Here is an 18,419-nt window from a genome sequence, read left to right on the forward strand (position 1 = left end):
TTAGCTTATATTCCCCCTTTACTTAAACAATGTATTTCATACCTTACTCCAAGTTATAACCCCTACCACCATGCTAAACAGTTCCTCTCCAGTCCTGCCTTTCACACCCTTCAGATATGACACCCCTCTCCCAAGCTGTCACTGAGCTAAGCATCTTTTTTCCACCTTTCGTCAGTAAGTCAGTCCCTCCAGCGCCTTCATCATTTTTGTTGCTCTTTCCTGAATTCCTTTACAGTTTGTCTACGTCTTTAATTAATCTACTAACTGCTGTTACCACTAACCACCCAATGACTTTTCACATTGTGCATCTTCTTCGCCCACGGAATATCATCCTTGTATTTTCATCACCACATATCAATTTGCATTTTTCAAAATTTAAATTTCATTTTTATTTCTTTCCCATATTTCTAGCCTCTCTTGGTCTCTCTGAGGTGTAAAAAGAAAAGGAGTACTTGTGGCACCTTAGAGACTAACCAATTTATTTGAGCATGAGCTTTCGTGAGCTACAGCTCACTTCATCAGATGCATACCGTGGAAACTGCAGCAGACATTATATACACACAGAGATCATGAAACAATACCTCCTCCCACCCCACTGTCCTGCTGGTAATAGCTTATCTAAAGTGATCATCAAGTTGGGCCATTTCCAGCACAAATCCAGGTTTTCTCACCCTCCACCCCCCCCACACACAAACTCACTCTCCTGCTGGTAATAGCCCATCCAAAGTGACAACTCTCTTCACAATGAGGTGTGGGGCACAATTCTGCAACCACTTAGGAATGAGAAGAACTTTACTCACACAAGTAGTTGCATTGAACATTGGCAGAACAAGCAAGGTTTGTAAAATGTGCATTGGAATTTATAGGCTCATAAAGCCACCCTTGTTTCAGAATTCCAGAGTTTCTTAGGTACTGGGGGAAGAAGGAACTCTTTAAAAGCCAAGCCATTTTTTCTTAGCCCTCCATTATAAGCCCAGTTTTGACCAACTCCTCCTATAATTTAGCTAAACCACACAAAAAAGTTTTTGTGACACCTCCCAGCTGGGAACATTTTGACCAAATCTAACATGCATCGGGCATTGCATATTTATGATGTGTGTGTGACAAGAATAAGAGGCCTTTACTTTTCAAAAAATCTCAAGCTATTTTTGGGGAAAAGCACCTCTCAGAAGAGAGTTTGGGGCTAGAAACTCAAAGTTTGGTTTTACTCATCTGTGTCCTATAGAAGCCTTTGAATATTTGGGAAGTTGGCTACTTAAGAAAGATGTTATTTGCTATGGATTTCTGAACCAAACCCCCAAACTTTTCTTAAGGTTCTCACTGAAGGCAGAGACAAGTGGAGATATCCCAGGTGTCGAAAGGGCTGCAGTATGAGAGAGAGTTTTGGCAACTAGTGGTGGCTGAAAGTTGACAGGGAGTTAGGGTTTGTCTACAATATGGAAACTATGCCAGCATAGCCCCATACTAGAGATGCAGCCTACGCCAATAGGAGTGGGTTTTCTGTCAGTGTCGGAACATCACCGCCCAAATGATGTTAGCTATGTCAACAGCAGTCCTCTTCCATCGACAAACCCCCAGTGTAGACAGCTCTGTTGGCATAGCTACGCTGGTCAGGGTTGTGGTTTCCCATACCCCTCACCGATGTAGCTATGCCAATGTAACTTTTCAGCGGAGACCAGTGTGGCAAGAAAAGAGACTGCAGCTCACATTGCTATAGTAGAGGTGGCAGCACGAGAAGGTGGCTTCCCATTTTCACCCTGATTTTCTCTGGAGTCCTCTGTGGCCTTGTTGTAGAGCACTGGTTCCCAAACTGGGGGGCGCACCCCCCCCCGGGGAAGCGTGATGGAATTTCAAGGGGGGCGCGAGGCTGTGAAATTTTCATAAAATTTTTTTTAATCAGCATAATTTTTTTTATTTTTTATTGATTTATTTAATAGACCGACAGTAAATTATATATATTCTGTGTACATAATAACTATTAATAAAATTGTCCAATTACAGCCCTATATTATTTAACTACAATAAAGTATTAAGAATCTTCTCATTTTTGATTATGAATATAGTAGACAAGAAAAAAGGTATAACAAAGTATAATAATAATAAAAATACAACTATAAATAAAAGTATATAACTGCAATGTTTTAAAATTTCACACCACAAAATCCGAATACTTTTTAGCCTTTCAACATGTAGGAGTGCCATTTCAGTCGACGGCGAGGCCGAAGAATGATGTAGAAAGCGATGGAACTTTTTAAAACTTCCTAGCTCACTCACGAGAGTGTTCAAGACTGTTCTATCGTGGGAATGGTTACCTCCACCACTCACCACGCAAGACCAGCTACTTGCCGGACTGGTGGTGGGGTATATATATATATATACAGCATGGGTCCGTACGTAATAGTAGTAGTAAATAAATGTTTGTGATAACTCAAATTAATTTGCATCCGTTATTATTCACAAATCAGGAAAATTATTTTTATAGATTTTTTTAATTAGTATATTTTGGCCACGATTAAGAAAAGGAAGATGATGAAGACTACATTAAGTATGGTTTCACTGTCATGGAAAAAAACAGGATTGATCATCCTCAATGCGTAGTATGCCACGCAGTTCTCAGCAATGATGCCTTGAGACCTACTCGTCTTGAGTGACACTTGACATAGAACCACAGCGCTTTTGAAAGACAAACCAAAAGAGTTTTTTTGCTGCTAGACTTCGAAATTTAAAACGCATGAAGCTGGACACTACTGGAGCTTTTCATCAAGTGTTGGCCAAAGTGGTAGAAGCATCTTATGAACTGTCATTGCTCATCGCTAAAGCCAAGAATGAGCACATAAGAGGAGAAACTCTTGTGAAGCCTTGCTTGTTGAAAGCAGCTGATATTGTGCTTGGTGCCGAAAGCAAGAAAAAGATATCACAAATTTCGCTTTCCGACAATTCTGTGAAACGTCGCATCGATGACATGGCAAAAGATCTAAAACTTCAAGTTGTGGAGGCAGTAAAAGCTTCTCCTTTTTTCGCAAGTCAGTGCGACGATACCACTGACGTAGCACAATGCTGTCAGTTGCTTGTCTACGTTCGATTCATTAACAATGGAACTGTGAAAGAAGAGCTGCTTTTTTCAAAGGAATTGACAACCACATCAAAGGCTTCTGATGTTATGAAAATGGTTTCCAACTTTTTTTTTTTTTTTTTTTTTTTTTGAAGAAAATGGACTTTCGTGGGAAAAGCTGGTTGGTGTATGCACAGACGGTGCTCCAGCAATGCTTGGCTCTCGCTCTGGATTTGTGACATTGGTGAAAGAAAAAAATCCAGCCGTAACCACAACTCACTGCGTCATACACAGACAAGTGTTGGCTGCTAAAACCCTTCCAGATGACGTGACTCGTTGAATTTGGCCATCAAAGTTGTCAATTTTGTGAAGAACAGTGCTTTAAATAAGAGACTTTTTGCAGCTCTTTGCGCGAATTTGGGAGCGGATCATAAAATTCTTTTGTTTCACACGGAGGTACCATGGCTTTCCAAAGGGAACATGCTTTTGAGATTATTCGAACTGAAAGATGAAGTGGAAATTTTCCTCAAGCAACAGAAAAACGAAGAGTTATATCATACGTTTACGAACCAAACGTTTCAACTTTCAACTGGCATACCTCGTGGACATTTTTGAACAATCTCAATTTGAAGCTGAAAGGAAACAATGCTGCAAACATTATAGTGCACCACGATGCCATCAAAGCATTTACGGAAAAAATCAAGCTTTGGAAACGTCAAACGCAAGCTCAGACGCCTAACTTTTCATCTTTTCCAACATTTTCATCACTCACTGAAAATGAAGGTTTCCAAGAACTTTGTAAAGAGGAGGCAAAGATCAAAATTGTGTTTCATCTGGACTGCCTTGCTGACGAATTCATCCACTATTTTCCAGAAAACTTTTCTGGCAACCTCGTTCCTAAATTAGCACGTAATCCGTTCAATGTTGATGTCAATTCATTGCCAGAAGTATTGCAAGAACAAGCACTCAAAATGAAATGCGATTTAAGTGCGAAAGATATTTTCGAAAACTTAAGCCTGGAATTTGGGATAAAATATTTCCCAATTTACCCAAAAGTTGGAGAAGAAGCGCTACCTATTATTCTTCTGTTTTCGTCGACGTACCTCTGTGAAAAAAGCTTTTCAAGTTTAGCCATAATAAAAATGAAACAAAGGAATTGACTGGATATCAAAAACTATTTGCATTGTGCACTTTCATCTTTCAAACCTAGGATTTCCCAACTCGTAAAGAAAATGCAGCAGCATCCTTCACATGAAATTTGTTTTGTTTATGCTATTTCTTATTTTAAATTACATTTTTATTAAATTTTTGTGCGAAGAAAAACTATTTATGCTTATTTTTAATTTTAAATAAAAAAAATGATACCAAGTTTTTGTGTTGATTTTTAATTTTAAATTACGAATTGAATTTGTAAAAAGGGGGGTGGGATAATGGTAAAGGAGAGGTGGGGGGCATGTGGGTTTCTAGAAAATTAAAAAGGGGGCATGATGCCTAAAAGTTTGGGAACCAATGTTGTAAAGCACTGAGAATGCAGTGGGAGGGAGGGGCCAGTGTTAGTGGCAGCAGCATGCAGACATCGAGAAGAGCAGTGCAATGATCCAAAGCATGGAAGTAGGTGGGCCCAAGGCCAACAGAGTGGGAGCCAGGAGGGCCATTTGGCCTGGGCCTCAAGCTCAGAGGGGGCCTCAAATTTAGACACTTGTTAATTTTTTGGCATTTGATAAGTTTCGCAACTCGTTGTTATGCGCATCGGCATCAGGACCAAAATGTGACACTGTGACTGACACACACACACTCAGCTTAGAGCTGCAAATAAGAGGTGTGATTTGGTCAAAGATATAATTTTATTGTTAACTGATAGATTTTGTCATATTAAAGAGTTTTAAATGTTCATAAATATTAATAAAAATATATCGGTTCTGATGGCACAAGATTAGACCATGCGTCGTCATTTTTTATTATGGATAGGGGCCTCAAAAGCTGGAAGTGGCCTGGGCCTCTCTGGACTTCTGAGAGGGCCTGGGTGGGCCAGAGTTTAGGTATTAAATTAGGCTGCGGTGGGAAGTTGCAAACTGAGCAGAGCAAATGGCAGACAAACTACAGATTTTGTTGAAATAGGGGGGAAATATTTGCTCCTTGAAATAAGATTCAGACAGTTTTCTACCAACATCTCTTTAGTTTAGGGCATGCTCTGTGCTCATTTTGCATGCCCGGAAAATACAGTAGAGTATGCTCCTTCTGTCAGATCAATCAGTTTGAATGTGCTGCATATTATTCCTGCTGAAGTGACACTCTTAGTGGGGAGGGGAGGAACCCAAGCCTACCATATTCAAAGGGTCACTCCCCCTCCACCCTTCCCATTGCTATTAGAACCAAAAATGGTGGCTGGAAGTCACAAATTCAAACTTTGTCATAGCACTGAAATTTGGTCTAGAAAATAAATATCTTAACACAAAGTTACAAATCCTTTCATGTTAATGGGTTTTTTTCCAAGTCTCCCACAGCTCACCATTTGCTACTATATTTTTTGTAGCCACAGTAAGTTCTATTAAAAGTTTCTCAATGACTGTTGCACAAACCACTGTTTAACAGAGGGAGATAAACAGTGTACCAAGCCTTTATACTGGAGGATCTCCAAGCATTTCACCAACATTTAATTAAGGTATTATTTCCAGTTTGCAGATGGAGAAAATAGATAAGGTACAGGGAGACACTAAGTGACCTGACTAAAGTCACAGATGGGGTCAATTTAATAGCTGCAATTAGAACCCAGGAATTTCTGTTTCCCAGACTTGCGTTCAGGACACTATACCATACCTTCCTCACCAACAACGTGATGGGGCATTAGGAAACATTGTGAGGGCCATAAACAAGATACTGCAAGTAAGGGAAATATATATAAAAAAACCAAAACAGACTCTCTTTACTACTGCCAGATGTATGGAGGCATGAGATGGAAGAAAGAAGTTCTTTTTATAAAAGTACATTTATGATTTGGTTGACATTATGGAGATAGAGTGGGATAATATACATGACTAGACTGTCAACAGAAGTATTTTGAATGAGCAAGGAAAGCAATCAACAGATGAAATAGGAGAAGATCAAAATGCTTAACAGCTATTTTACAACCAATGTTCACTGAAAAGGACAACTGTAGCCCAGATAATTGGTGCCATAATACCTAACAAGGAAAGGAAAAGGTCACTAGGCAAAATGATGAAGGTACACGTTAAAGAATGCCAGGTTACCATTCACATAGCTGAAATATCAGAAGCACTGACAATTATTTTTGAAGAATCATGAAGTCCCAGAAGAATGAAAAACGTTAAATGTTAAGTAAAAAGAAAAGGAGTACTTGTGGCACCTTAGAGACTAATGTTAAGTATTTGAAGAAGGGTAAAACACACTCAAGGAATACAGATGCCTACATTTAATGTTACCAGAATAGTTAAAGCAAGCAATTTGTAGGTACTTTGCGGAAAACAAGGTATTAGCCAACATGGGTTAACTTAGGGGATAAAGGAAAAAGACAGTTGACATAGTGCATCTTGAATTCAATAATGGATTTGAAGGAATTCCACATAAGACACTTGTAACAGTAGCAGAAGTAAGTAATACTCTGCACTTATACAGCAACTTCCGTTTATGCTCATTGTTGAAACCCTGATGTCTCAATATGACACCGTTTTTTCTGTAGGCCAGCTCCTACCTGTTCCATTGAAAACTGCAGTTCTTTTTCATACCACTAGTCCGGGAACCGTGTTTGTAAATGTTCTTTGGTCCTGAAAGTGTTTGTACTGACTTCAGAGCATTTCTTGTCCTGCCAGGTCAGATTTCAACCCATAAATCCACATTGTTCTGATTACTATCTTAATTTTTCCACTTCAGCTTTAACTTGTTAGCAGCTGCTGTTTCAAGAATGACTAGTTAGAGATTAAATTATACCATGGAAACTGGGATTCCCATTATATAAAACTAGATGGAAATGGAGAAGCTGCCTTTTCTGCATTATAACTGGCAAAGTGTTCATTAAACATTTCTGTTCTGTGTTTGGTAAAAAGATTATGTTTCATATCATATGATGATTGAACACTTTCTATTCCACTCATAACTCAGGTGGATGTTAAACAGCAGTTACTAATGTTAAATATTTTTTAAATCAGCAGTCCAGATAACCTGTATCCAAGAACTTTAGAAGAGTTAGAAAGGTGCTCACTGGACTCTTAATGCTGATTTTCAATAACTCTTGGAACACTAAGGAAGCTCCAGAAGACTGAAAGAAAGCTAATATTGTGCCAATATTTAAGGAGGGTAACGGAATGATCTGGTGTCACTGGTGGGACTGCTTCATAGTGCCTCCTGAGGTGCCAAGTATGGCTCTGCAGGAGCTTCTCGCCTTAACCCATACGTTTTGGCAGCCTGCTTGGAGCAGGGTGTCCTGTGCCATAAGCTCGGTTTCAGTCTCTACACAGTAAAATAAAAATAAACTCAGAATTTGGCCATCCGCCTTCAATATACAAACTGAAAGGCAAGCACTTAGTTGCAGCACGTGAAGGCAAGGCCATGACCTGGCCCTGGGGTTCTGAGCCAGCAATGAGGAGTTCCTCCTCTGTCCAGTCGCACTCAACACTCCCCTGATAAGAAGCAGACAAGCCGTCTTAACTGGCCTGCTGGCTCCCAATTGGTCTCTGCTGGCCCCAATGCCCCAGGGCAGTGCTGGGGGGTGGGGTCTGCGCAGCAGGGAATGGGGTTGGAGCTGAGTAGGTGGTGCCCCCTCCTCACAGTCAGTCCTGGCCCTGATGCTAGGAGGCTGTATGGCCTCTGGGCCTAGAAAATCTCGTTAGTAACCTAGCCTGAGCAGAGAGATGTCTGGATACCAATGCCTCCAGCAAGGAGGACCTGGTAGACCAAATCACACTTGAGTAATTATAGGTCTGTTAGCCTGACATTGATACGGGGCAAAATAATGTAACCACTGATATGGGATGAGATTAATAGAATGAAAGGGCGGAAAGATAATTAATGCCAAAACATGGGTTTATGGAAAATAGATCCTGTCAAACTAACTTGGTATCCTTTCTTGATGAGATTACAAGTTTGGCTGATAAAGGTAACAGCATTGATGTAATATACTTAGACTTCTGTAAGACATTTGACTCATGACATTTTGATTAAAAAAACAGAATGATACGAAATTAACATGTCACACATTAAATGGATTAAAAACTGGCTAACTGAAAGGTCTCAAAATGCAATTGTAAGCGAGGAATCACCACAATAAAACACGTTTGTTTCTAATGAGGTCCTGCAGGAATCTATTCTTGGCTCTATACTTTTTAACATTTTTATCAAAAATCAGAAAATCATCACTAATAAAGTCTGTAAATGACACAAAGATTAGGAGAGTGATAAATAAGGAAGAGAACAGGTCACTGACACAGAGCGATCTGGATTGCTTGGTAAGCTGGGCACAAGCAAACAATATGCATTTTAATATGGCCAACCATCAAGTTATACAACTGGGAACAAAGAATGCAGGCCATACTTACATGATGGGGGACTCTGTCCTAGGAAGCAGTGACTCTTGAAGAAGACTTAGGAATCATAGTGGATAATCAGCTGAACACGAGCTCCTATTACAGCACTGTTTCCAAAAAGGTTAGGGCAATCTTTGGATGTATAAGCAGGAGAATCTCTAATAGGAGGTTAAATTACCCCTATATTTGGCACTGATGCGACCACCACTGGAATAGTGTGTCCAGTCCTGGTGAACACAATTCAAGAAGGATGTTGATAAATTGGAGAGGGTCCAGAGAAGAGCCATAAGAATGATTAAAGGATTGGAAAAACATGCTTTATAGAAACAGACTCAAGGAGCTCAATCTATTTAGCTTAACAAAGAAGTGAAGGGGTGACTTGATCACAATTTATAAACACATACATGAGAACAAAAATTTGATAATGAGCTCTTCAATCTAGCAGACAAAGGTATAACAAGATCCAGTGGCTGGAAGGTGAAGCTAGACAAATTCAGAGTGGAAATAAGGTGGAAATTTTTAACGCTAATGGTAACCCAACCACTGAAACAATTTACCAACTGTTGTGGTGCATTCTCCATCACTGGCAATATTAAAATCAAGATTGGATATTTTGCAAAGAGATGTGTTCGAATTCAAACAGGAATTAATTCAGGGAAGTCCCATGGCCGGTGTTATACCAGAAATCAGACTAGATCATCACAGTGGCCCCTTCTGGCCTTATCTATGAAAAACAACGGTTCGATTGCTAGTAGTTCATGATAGCAGCTGCTTAAATCAGGATGGTAATCACAAGGCCATTATTTTAAAATGAAGTATGTTGCAAATTGATGGAGCTACAGTAACACAATATTTGTATCCTTGGTAAAGTGGAAATCCTGATCTTTTTCCAGTGCCCTACAGCATTCATTTTACAGCGTGGCTGATTTGCAAGGAAGAGAACCTTAACGCTCTTGCTGGTCTCTTGGAATAGCAATGTGTTTTGAGCATTGAGATAGGAAGATGCTGACTTTAGAGCAGTGTAACTAGCAATCTCCGGTTTTTAGCCATGCCAAACATTTAAAAAGAAATAATCTTGCCATATTTAAAAGCAAAATTCCCATTTAGGCCTCAATCCTGCAGACAATGGGAAACTCTCATTTAATTCCTATTCTTATGATTAGTGACAATCAGAAACTGGGGTTAGAAAATGTAAGCCAATATTGCTCTTACTTACTTCCTAAAAACTTTAAAACTGCGGTCACATTATTGATTTAAGGTTGTTGTTTTTCTTTTTACATTTCAATTTTATTGCATTTCTGTGCTTCTGCTGAGCTGTCCAATGCAGATGCAGCCATCATCACTTTCATTTGAACTAAATTCATTCATTGTTAATCCAGAACTAAGGTACTGTACATATGCACAGTTGTTTTGTTTCACAGAGAGAAAAATTTCTGAAGACGTAGCAAAGAGTAATATTCTGGTGTTATTTTCAATATTTTATTTTTAGTCTAAAATTCTCTTTAAAATAAAAAAAATAGTTGTGCCATTTTCAGATTGTTTCCCTGTCTGCTGAAGTCAAAAATTATCCAGAGACCAAAGTCTATTTCAACTCATTGAAAATTCCTAGCTTCAGGTTTTTCTAATTTGTTTAGATCAGCACAAAAAAAAAAAAAAATTCAAAGTAGACAAGCTCAGGCATCAGATTCCCTGTGTGTGCTGCCAAAAATGCATCTGGTCACCATGACTCATCCTGTTCTGTCAGTGTACCTCAGTCATAACTGCAACCCATTCTTCAACACCAATCTGGTACTTAGTGATTAAAATGGTCCTTTTACAACTGCTCTTTAAAGTACGTGCCTGAAGTGATATAAATACAGATGGAAAATCCCTCAACTCACAATAACCTTTCCAGGGGTCAAACTAACTATTTTACCAGAACCAAGAATCTCTGGACCAATGTAAAACAGTGGTTAAGCCACTGAAGTCAGAAATGTTTATGCCGATGTAAGGAAGATACAGACGCCCTCTGTCTGTAAATGGAAGATAGCTGGTGTGAACAGCTGCACTGTACCCGAAAAAAAACATAACAAAAAAGAAAAACCACCATCCAGCAAAACAAATCTTATCGCTCACTGAGAAATGTGGTTTATTTTATATTTTCAGAACAAGCTGGTAAGACAACTTTGGGGGAGAGGGAGCAAGCAAGATATCCAAGGACACATATGCCTCAGATTTTTTTTTTTGTAAAGAAGAACAGCTATATGTACTGCACATACTATATTAGATCAGTGGTTCTCACACTTTTGTACTGGTGACCCCTTTCACATAGTAAGCCTCTGAGTGTGACCCTCCCCTTATAAATTAAAAGCACTTTTTTATATAGTTAACACTATTATAAACGCTGAAGGCAAAGAGAGGTTTGGGGTGGAGGCTGACAGCTTGTGACCCCCCCCATGTAAGAACTTTGTGACCCCCTGAGGGATCCTGACCCCCAGTTTGAGAACCCCTGTATTAAATAGTTCTCAGACATAAGGCTGCTTATAAACTGGCTTATAGCTATGTTATACCTCACTATAATAATACTCTTACAGTCAGAAGTGTATTAAAATTTGCAATTCTTGGCTCCCAGGGCTTGAGAGACAATGAATACAGACTGTTTTTCTTCCGTGAATTATGATTCTTTTACAGGGGAATTCCAGTAACCCCAGCAGTATTGCTACAGAAGAGGCAAAAATCAGCATTTGCTTTGAGTTCTCATTTTTCCCCAGTTTCAGACCACACTAAGTTGTAACCTGACCTAATATAATACCTTAACTCTCCCACACAGCCTTTATGGAACAGATTTTCCAAGTTAGGCATGTATAGTTAGTTGTGTGAGCCTACCTTACGCATACAAAATGCCAAATTTATAAGTGTATGTGCCCGTACGTGTCTGATTCAGACATTTGCACCTGTGCAAGGCCTGTAGGTACCCAACTGGTTACGTGAGAGTGCACAAAGCTGAATTACATGCCCACAAATTAGCTTTGCACAATTATTTGCCATGCCTAATTGGAGATCCCCATCTACATCTGTTTACAAAGTCCATGCAATTCTTTATGGCTTCACATTAGCCGGGCAATTAAGCACAATGTGGCAGGAAGTCAATGCATTATAGAATTCCAGATCTTTGAAAACAACAAAAGCCCTGAGAGGCACCCTCCTCCCCACCTCTGATCTCACCTTTCTACAAGTCCCTGGTTCATCAGCATTTCAGGCTGGGCAGAGTCCCTGATCCTGCAAATCCTTCTGACACGTGGCAAGGTCGGACCCCTGCTCAGAGAAGAGCCATTCTGCTCTTAAATACGGCCTCTGACTCCATGCCATATACTCACATCAAGGTCTTATCTTCATTGTTAAAATAAGGTGTAGTTTCTACCCTGGATTTACTAACGTGTATGAGCTATCCCCAGTGAAGATGAGAAAAACTCTCCAGAGTCAACCCCTAGAGTGGGTATAGGGCTGTTTCTCTCATGGTAAAACTATAGTGTCCAGTCTTCACCTCACGATAGCTCAGGTGCCTTAGTTACCCCAAAGTAACTAGTAGTGAAGACAAAGCCTGAAAAGTCCATACCCACCAGTCATGTTTCCCCTAGCCTGTTGCAGGTTGGTTTGTAGAGAGACCATTGTTTCATTGGGGTTGACCAGTAGTTGAGAATCATTCCAAGTCGATGACCCCAGTCTGAAGTCTTGATGGCTCTCAGCAATGGTCTTTCAACAAACCGTCAAACAGCTTTCCTTGGACAGGGCAGCTGTCTGGGATGCAGAACCATTCATTGCCCAGGGTCAAGACCAGACTTGTGAAGTCACAGTGCTGGTATTTCCACACACAGTACAACACAGAGTTCATAATCTGATGCAGATTATTGATCAGAGAGCCATTCTGTCACAAGGCCTATATGGATTTTCGGCTCTGAAATAAGTGCAAGAAACAGTGCCAGGAGTACTATACTACATCATCAAACCCAACAACAACAAAGCCAGAATCTCTGCTTGCTGGAAGAGAAACATTCTGCATGGAAACTTTTGTTCATCAAGTTTCTGAAGCGTTCAGAACTTTTTCGTATGTTATACTTGTGTATAAAGAACAATCTTTTGTCCTCTTCGATATCATACTTTTGCAGATAGTATGATTAACTCTGTATTTCAGGGCTCCAAAGTTTGGGGATTACTTTTTTTGCTTTCTTCAGTGTGATGTAAAAGAGTAAATGAATTATAGTAAAATCCTTAATCATGCATTTAATTCACCTCAGTAACAATTAGATTACTCTTTCATAATAGGAAAAAATAGGTGACTTAACAGGATCCCAAACTGAATAGAGATTAAATTAAGTAATCATTTCCTTGATAGATATTAACTTTGCCTTCTTCATGAGCTGTGGTACCTTTTTCAAGATTAGTCCAATAATTAATGGGATTATAAATGTACTGTCTAGATTTTCAATTCTGCAAAAATATCTAAATGTTGGAACAGAGCCCCATGTTCCTATAAAGTACTAATTTTAAAGACAAATTTGGTGAGTCATTTAAGAGCCACTGTGGAATTTTCTATTCTTCACATCAGCATTTGTCCTAAATATTTATTTAATAACGGAAAATTTTTACCCCTGAGCCATCATTCCAAGACACACTGCCCTGGCTTACTATAATGAAAGGCTATGATTCAGCATACATCTCCCCTGACTTAAAATTTCTCTGCCTCCTCCCATGCCCAAGTTTTCTCTTTGGTCTCTGCTCCCTCGAGCCTGCAGCACAGTAACTCTCTGGTAGGCACACGGCTGATATTACTACAAACAAAGAAAAAGGAGTGGACATAAAAAATAAAATTTATCTCAAAATAAAAGAGCCACTTGCATGGAGTCAGATGAGTTCTTACTACAAGTTGTTTCTGGCAAATGGTGGGGAGCAGAATATCTTTAATATTGAGTCAAATAAATTGTACCAAATTTATACAGGTGTATGCATGTTGATTATACATCAGCTTAGATTTATTTGCCAAACTCAGAATCCATGGAAATCCCTTATTAGAGTCTCAGAACTCTGAAATGTATTTCAACTTGAATCTACATAAATTTTCAGACACTGTATCATTCTCAGCCAATCAGAGCGCACGGTTATTGTACAGTCACTGACCCATAACTGTAAATTTTGACTGGTTGCTGGAGTGATCTGACAGGCACAGTGACCGCATTTTATTCCATATACATTCAAGTCCTTGCACTCTGACTCAGGAATATCACCAGCCATAATACACATATAATCAGATTGCACAGCTGGTTCTCAATAATTCTACAGTGCTTATACAAATTCCCCTGATCTGACTACTGCCCACAACAAACATGGCTACAACACCACCACCACCGCCCACTCTGCCAACCCTCTTGATACCAGATGTTGCACGCATTTTTCGTTGAGCTGAAGGACAGTAGCCAACTGAAATGCACAGATAAGATTACTAAGAGCACATAGTATAGCAACTTGAGACTGCTCTCTATTCATTTTTCACTAACAACCATACATTCCTTTAACACCTTTCTTCATGTTTGGTCTCTGAGTTCACTTACTGGGATGCAGATAATGCCCTCAAGTGATCATTTAACTATTACTACCATAGCTGCTAGGAGCCAGAGACATGGACCAGGACCCAATAGTGTGAGGCACTGTACAAACACAGAACAAAAAGATGGTCCCTGCCCCAAAGAGCTTCCAATGTAGTGTTCATTTCTTGTATGCCTGTTGCAGAAGCAACACAGTATCAGAGAAGGGAACTCCTGACCCAGCAGACCCAGGAATTGGCTTCTGTATTAGGCCAAAGTAAAAATTCATCTATCACGTCACTTATTTTCCCTCCTCAGACATTGTTTTAATTTAGAAAATGAATAATTTGTTAAAGTAAAAATATGCATAACACATCAGATACTACTCCCTACCTGGCTCTAATTTAGAAAGACATTCACATTTTGCCATATTTCAGCAATTAATGAATCTAATAAGATTTTTGTACTCTGACAGACAGTATATATGCTAATCCCACGTAAAAAGTGGTAAGCAGTCAAAATTCCAACAGGCACCCATTATAACCATACGAAGTCGGGCCCCAAGCCTCTAAACACGTAAGCATGGGTATAACTTTTCTCATGTGAGTAGACCTACTGAAGTCAGATGGCATTGTTCACCTGGATATAGCTACATAAATGCTTAAGTGTTTGCAGGATTAGGGTTTTTGTCATATCCATAACAGTGTGTGGGGTGGGATGGGGAAGGTCATAGGAAACAAATTTGGAACAGTTCCCTCCACAAAAATAACTTCATAATTTGTGTATAATGTACAGATCATACTTATTTAATAGTAATAGTACAGTAGTGCCAAAAGACACCGAGTTCGGAATCCCATATTGGTAGGCAGCGTACATATACATTCTAAAATAATTACATAAATTGCAATATATTCTGAGAAACTGTTTATTGGAGGATGAATTTTCCTTGAAGACAGAAACAGCACAAAATTTTAGGAGACTACTTCCTACTTGTGCATTTCAAGAAATATCGTTAGATCTATTAAAAACAAATATTCTGTATGATCAGTTACTGATACCATCCATAAATGTCATGCAAAACATGTCAGCAACTGCTTTCAGGAAAAAAAGGAACAAATTGCATAAAAGCCACAGAACATGCTGACACATCAGCCCAACACCACCAAAAGCTTTTTATTTTAAAGGTAATGTGAAATAACTTTCATTACTATTTTCTTCAGTAAATGCAACCCTCTTTCCCCAGCTAGAAGCTGTACCTGTTAAAATAAGATATCTGCAGTTCTATGCTGTGTATGCTTCACAGAGAAACAACTGTGCTTGAATAGAAAGCACTTCTTTGATTTTGCTAATTCCAGTCCCCATAGGGTAATTAAGAAAAACATACGGTTACCTGGTCGTAGCTATCATAATACAACACTATTACACATGGAAGGGAAAGGCCAAATGAGAGCATGATTGAGGTCTGGCACTTAAAAATCTCTTTTCTCTTGGATACCACAGATACAGAATTTCTTTTGGCAATGAGTATGCACGAAATGCATAAATATTTACATGAAAACTCCTGACTCCCCCCAGTGCCAAGGGTACTACCAATCGTAAGATGCCTCGAGCATCGAAGCAAACAAATATCAAAAAACATTTCCTTGAAAATGTCCCAAACTAGAGAAGCACTTTCAGCAGGTACTTAAAATACCTCTAATCCAAGCCAAACAAGCAAAGGGAATATGGACAGCAGACCCAGGAAGTAGTTTCTGTATCTGGCCAAAGCAAAAGTTTTTTGATGATAATCTTTTGAGGAAAAAAATAATTGGAAGACAGCTGTATTGATAAAGGGTCAAGAATGATAGTGCTGGGCAAATGGAACTTGCTGCTGTATTGGTTCAAAGGATTAGTGAAATAACACAATACAATGGTCACTTTTAAAAATTTTACAGTTGCTTTTGCAACTAAGTAACATTATCTCGAGATGTACAGTGGGCATGGTGGTAATGTAATCTAGTCTAACATTCCGAATGGTGGATATGAGATCAAAGTTTTCTTTCACTCAGTTGTTCACAAACGGTCACCCAATAAGGAGTCTACATTTTTAAGTTTCTAGTTTGTAATTTTTAATAATATCATTTTATTTATTTTCACATGAGTAGAAGTCATATATAAGAATGAACAGCCAATATGAAAAAAAAAATCACAGAAGGTACCATTAAATAGTAAAAATAGTTAATTAACAAAAATGTGTGAACTAGACTGCCAGAAATTATTACACACAAATTCAAACTATTTTCCCTATCTTTGGTGGTTTTGATGTGTGTCAGTTTCCCCCCTATACACTCCCAATAAACAACACTGTCCAAATTCGGTTAAAATAAGACATTGACATTGGTGTCATGCCTCATATAGTGATTTGCAAGAGACTGTGAAGATATAACTTATAATTGGGAGATTAATTTTTTAAATTAAAAATATCGTTGATTTATTTTTTAATGGAAGTCCCACTAATGGGCTCAATCAGTCCATTGGTAAATCTTTTAAGTTTCAAAAAAGGGTCTTATGTCACTTATTACTGAATCTTTACGTGACAAGTGGTGCCAGATCCTTGTTCCCTATAAATACTGCCCCAAAAGCCACAGAACAGGGAGTGATGAAACAAGGCAATGAGCCTGCAGTGATCAGACAGAATATGTCTTAGATCATCAGCAGTTACAGACAGATCCAAAGACCAATGCAGCCAATGGCAAGACTCCCACTGACGTCAGTGGGCTTTGGATTAGGTCGCTGGTACCACAGTGATAGATGCTGTGTTTAAAAAAAAAAATTTTTTTTAAAGTAAAATGGGTCTTTTCCTGGAACTTTAAAGAGTTTGAAATGGTGACAGTTAGATGATGACAGAGCCTAGCAACTTTGTACAACAGCCAGGTAATCGAAGGAAGACAAAGGCTGGGAATGAGGCCAGAGGGAAATCATATTTTGTGAAAGGTGACTGACAAGGGGAGATGTCTATTGCTTTCAGGAAGATTATTGTCAGCATTTGGGGAGACATCAAGGACGGAAGTCAGACCTGTAGCCCATCCTTCATCTAGATCCAATGTGAACAACGATAGCAGAATGTTTAAAAGGTTATTTTACAAACCGCCACCACCAGTGTGGATCAGATCCTCAGTGGATGTAAATCAATGTAGCATGACTGACTTCCATGCCACTGTGGCACCTTACATCAGCCAAGGATCTAGCCCTATGACTGCTCTATCACACAGTAAAAACTCAAGGACATTAGAAAATTCTTCCAGAAATGTTCAGGGATTCTCCCCGTGCCCCACCTCAAACACAAACACACACCAATTTAAACAAACAAATAGCTTACCTCATTCCGTCTGTCGATCTGTTCTGATAGTTACGGTAAAGCTGTGGAACGCCTAACATGGCCTCAGTGAACACAGCCAGGAAACCCAGTGTTTCCACAAAGAGAAATGAGTCAAGAGAGAGGTAAGTGATGTATCCTGTCACCCCCGTGAAAGTCAGAACACACTGCATGTAGTCTGTAAACTTGCTCCAGTGCCAAAAATAGTTCAAGTCAAAATCTGAAATAGAATATTAAAAAAAAAAATAAGAATTTTCCCAACTCACTTCATTAATCTCTCTCAGAATCTTTAACACATGGAACTAACAACTGGAAAGCATAAGAGTCATTATCATCCTTCATGTAAGGGATTAAATAAAGGTGGGAGGGGGGAAAAAACCCCAAAGCCTAACGTTAAAAATGGAAAAGCTTGATCAGTGGATGTGCCTGCTCAGGAAACGAAGAGGAAACAAGGATTTCCCACCCTTCAACGTGCTTCCAAAATTGGCTTTTACTGAAATCCTTGCCCCTTGGGGAGTAAACAAGAAGTGTAGAGGACCCGTCTGGCGATTACTAGTTGTAGAACATCAACACAGATTCGTACAACACCACACAATACAAAGGCTCTGCCCCAAAACACTTACAATCTAAGAGCTTTCCAATTCAAGGTCATGGTCCTTAACTTTGAGGCACTCACACTCCTGGGACACCTAAAAAGTTGACTGAAGCTCTGGGACAAAGACTGTGGTAGACAACTCTGCTCCTCAAGCATAATGGACCTATCTACAGCAAAGGTAAAAAGCTCATCTGTGCAGGAGACAGCTTTCTCGGGGGGCCAGCCCAAGCCTGCAAAATGAATTCCCACAGGAACCACCACAAACCTCACTAACCTTTCATTCCAAGTGTAAGATGCATTCCTTGGACCACCAAGCCTTTGC

The 18,419-nt window shown here is 39.3% G+C and overlaps 1 protein-coding gene across 2 annotated transcripts in view; it reads right to left on the reverse strand.

Annotated features, from left to right (window-relative positions):
* SLC66A2 (solute carrier family 66 member 2) overlaps positions 1 to 18,419 on the reverse strand; it is a 108,926-nt gene that overhangs the window by 20,454 nt on the left and 70,053 nt on the right. For both annotated transcript variants that reach the window (XM_048840055.2, XM_048840054.2), the window contains one exon: positions 17,506 to 17,722. In XM_048840055.2, the coding sequence (XP_048696012.1) occupies positions 17,506 to 17,722 (217 nt within the window). The remainder of the gene's footprint in view (positions 1 to 17,505; positions 17,723 to 18,419) is intronic.

Source organism: Caretta caretta, chromosome 2 (genome assembly GCF_965140235.1).
Source record: "Caretta caretta isolate rCarCar2 chromosome 2, rCarCar1.hap1, whole genome shotgun sequence".
Classification (NCBI taxonomy): Eukaryota; Metazoa; Chordata; order Testudines; family Cheloniidae; genus Caretta; species Caretta caretta.